This window comes from Corvus brachyrhynchos, unplaced genomic scaffold, assembly GCF_000691975.1.
Source record: "Corvus brachyrhynchos isolate BGI_N302 unplaced genomic scaffold, ASM69197v1 scaffold351, whole genome shotgun sequence".
NCBI classification, from domain to species: domain Eukaryota; kingdom Metazoa; phylum Chordata; class Aves; order Passeriformes; family Corvidae; genus Corvus; species Corvus brachyrhynchos.
The window spans coordinates 1,020,264-1,021,375 of record NW_008236203.1 but is presented as its reverse complement, the minus strand read 5'-3'; the positions used below and the strand labels follow the sequence as shown (position 1 = coordinate 1,021,375).

Genomic DNA, 1,112 nt, shown 5'->3' with positions numbered 1-1,112 from the left:
TGGCATCCTGGGCTGTATGAACAGACAGGAGGAGGAAGGAAAGGGATTCTTCCCTTGTCTTGCAGCAGATGTGGAATGTCCTGTCCAGCTGTGGCAGAGATGTCACGAGAACTGAGAAAATCCAGGTTTTGCTTTCCACCTCTCCAGGTTCTGGGATCCCCCATCCCCACCTCTGGCTCCAAACCATCGGTGGGGAGAAAACTGGGAGGAGCACCAAGGAACAAGAGGGATTTTTCCAGCAGTCCCATTGCTCCATTGGTCTGGAACCCTTAGAGATGCTGCTGGTTGAGCAGGGAGGGGACAGAACCATGAAATTCCCTAAACGCTGCTTTTCTGGGGGATAAAAATCTCCAACACTTCATTAAACATTTCCCAATTCTCCATTCCAGCTGAGTTAGACATGGGAAGGGAGCTGAGGGCAGCCATCGGGTGTCAGCCCTGATGCAGGAATCCACCTTAGGGCGGCTCACCATGGAATGTCTCCTTCCCTTCCCAGCATTTCTTTGAGGGGGTGAAAGCCCGCCTGGCTCAGGGGGTGAAGGAAGAGGAGGTCAGCTTCCAGCTGGCCTACAGCAAGCAGGAACTCCGGAAAGTCATCGAAAAATATCCTGGCAAGGAGGTCAAAAGAGCCCTGGAGACCCTCTACAGGAAAATCCACAAACATCTGTCCCCAGAGGAAAATCTGCTGCCGGTAACTGGAGTGGGATGGGTGTGATGCTGGGATGGTTTGGGATTCAGGACTGCAACGCCTGTGTGGCTGCATGGGCTGGGGAAGGAGCTGAGGTCTGCTTTTCCAGGTGCTGTGGCAACCCCTGGAGCTGGAATCCTGGTTTTCCAGGTGCTGTGGCAACCTCTGGAGCTGGAATTCTGGTTTTCCAGGTGCTGTGGTAACCCCTGGAGCTGGAATTCTGGTTTTCCAGGTGCTGTGGCAGCCCTTGGAGCAGGGTTCTGCTTTTCCAGGTGGTGTGGCAAGCCATGGAGCAGGAGTTCATCCGGCAGTACCGAGAGTTTGAGGAGCTCATCCAACACTGCTACGCGGGATCAGGGATTGCCCTGGACTTCACCATGGAGGACTTGCTGAGCTACTTCAACTCCATCACCGTGTCCAACAT

At 54.1% G+C, this 1,112-nt stretch overlaps 1 protein-coding gene across 1 annotated transcript in view; it reads left to right on the top strand.

Annotated features, from left to right (window-relative positions):
• Nucleotides 1–1,112, top strand: part of LOC103622396 (exocyst complex component 1-like) — a 23,469-nt gene that overhangs the window by 21,584 nt on the left and 773 nt on the right. The window contains 2 exon segments of the mRNA XM_017741118.1: nucleotides 497–691; nucleotides 961–1,112. The exon segment at nucleotides 961–1,112 is cut by the window's right edge and continues 773 nt beyond it. Coding sequence (XP_017596607.1) covers nucleotides 497–691; nucleotides 961–1,112 — 347 coding nt within the window.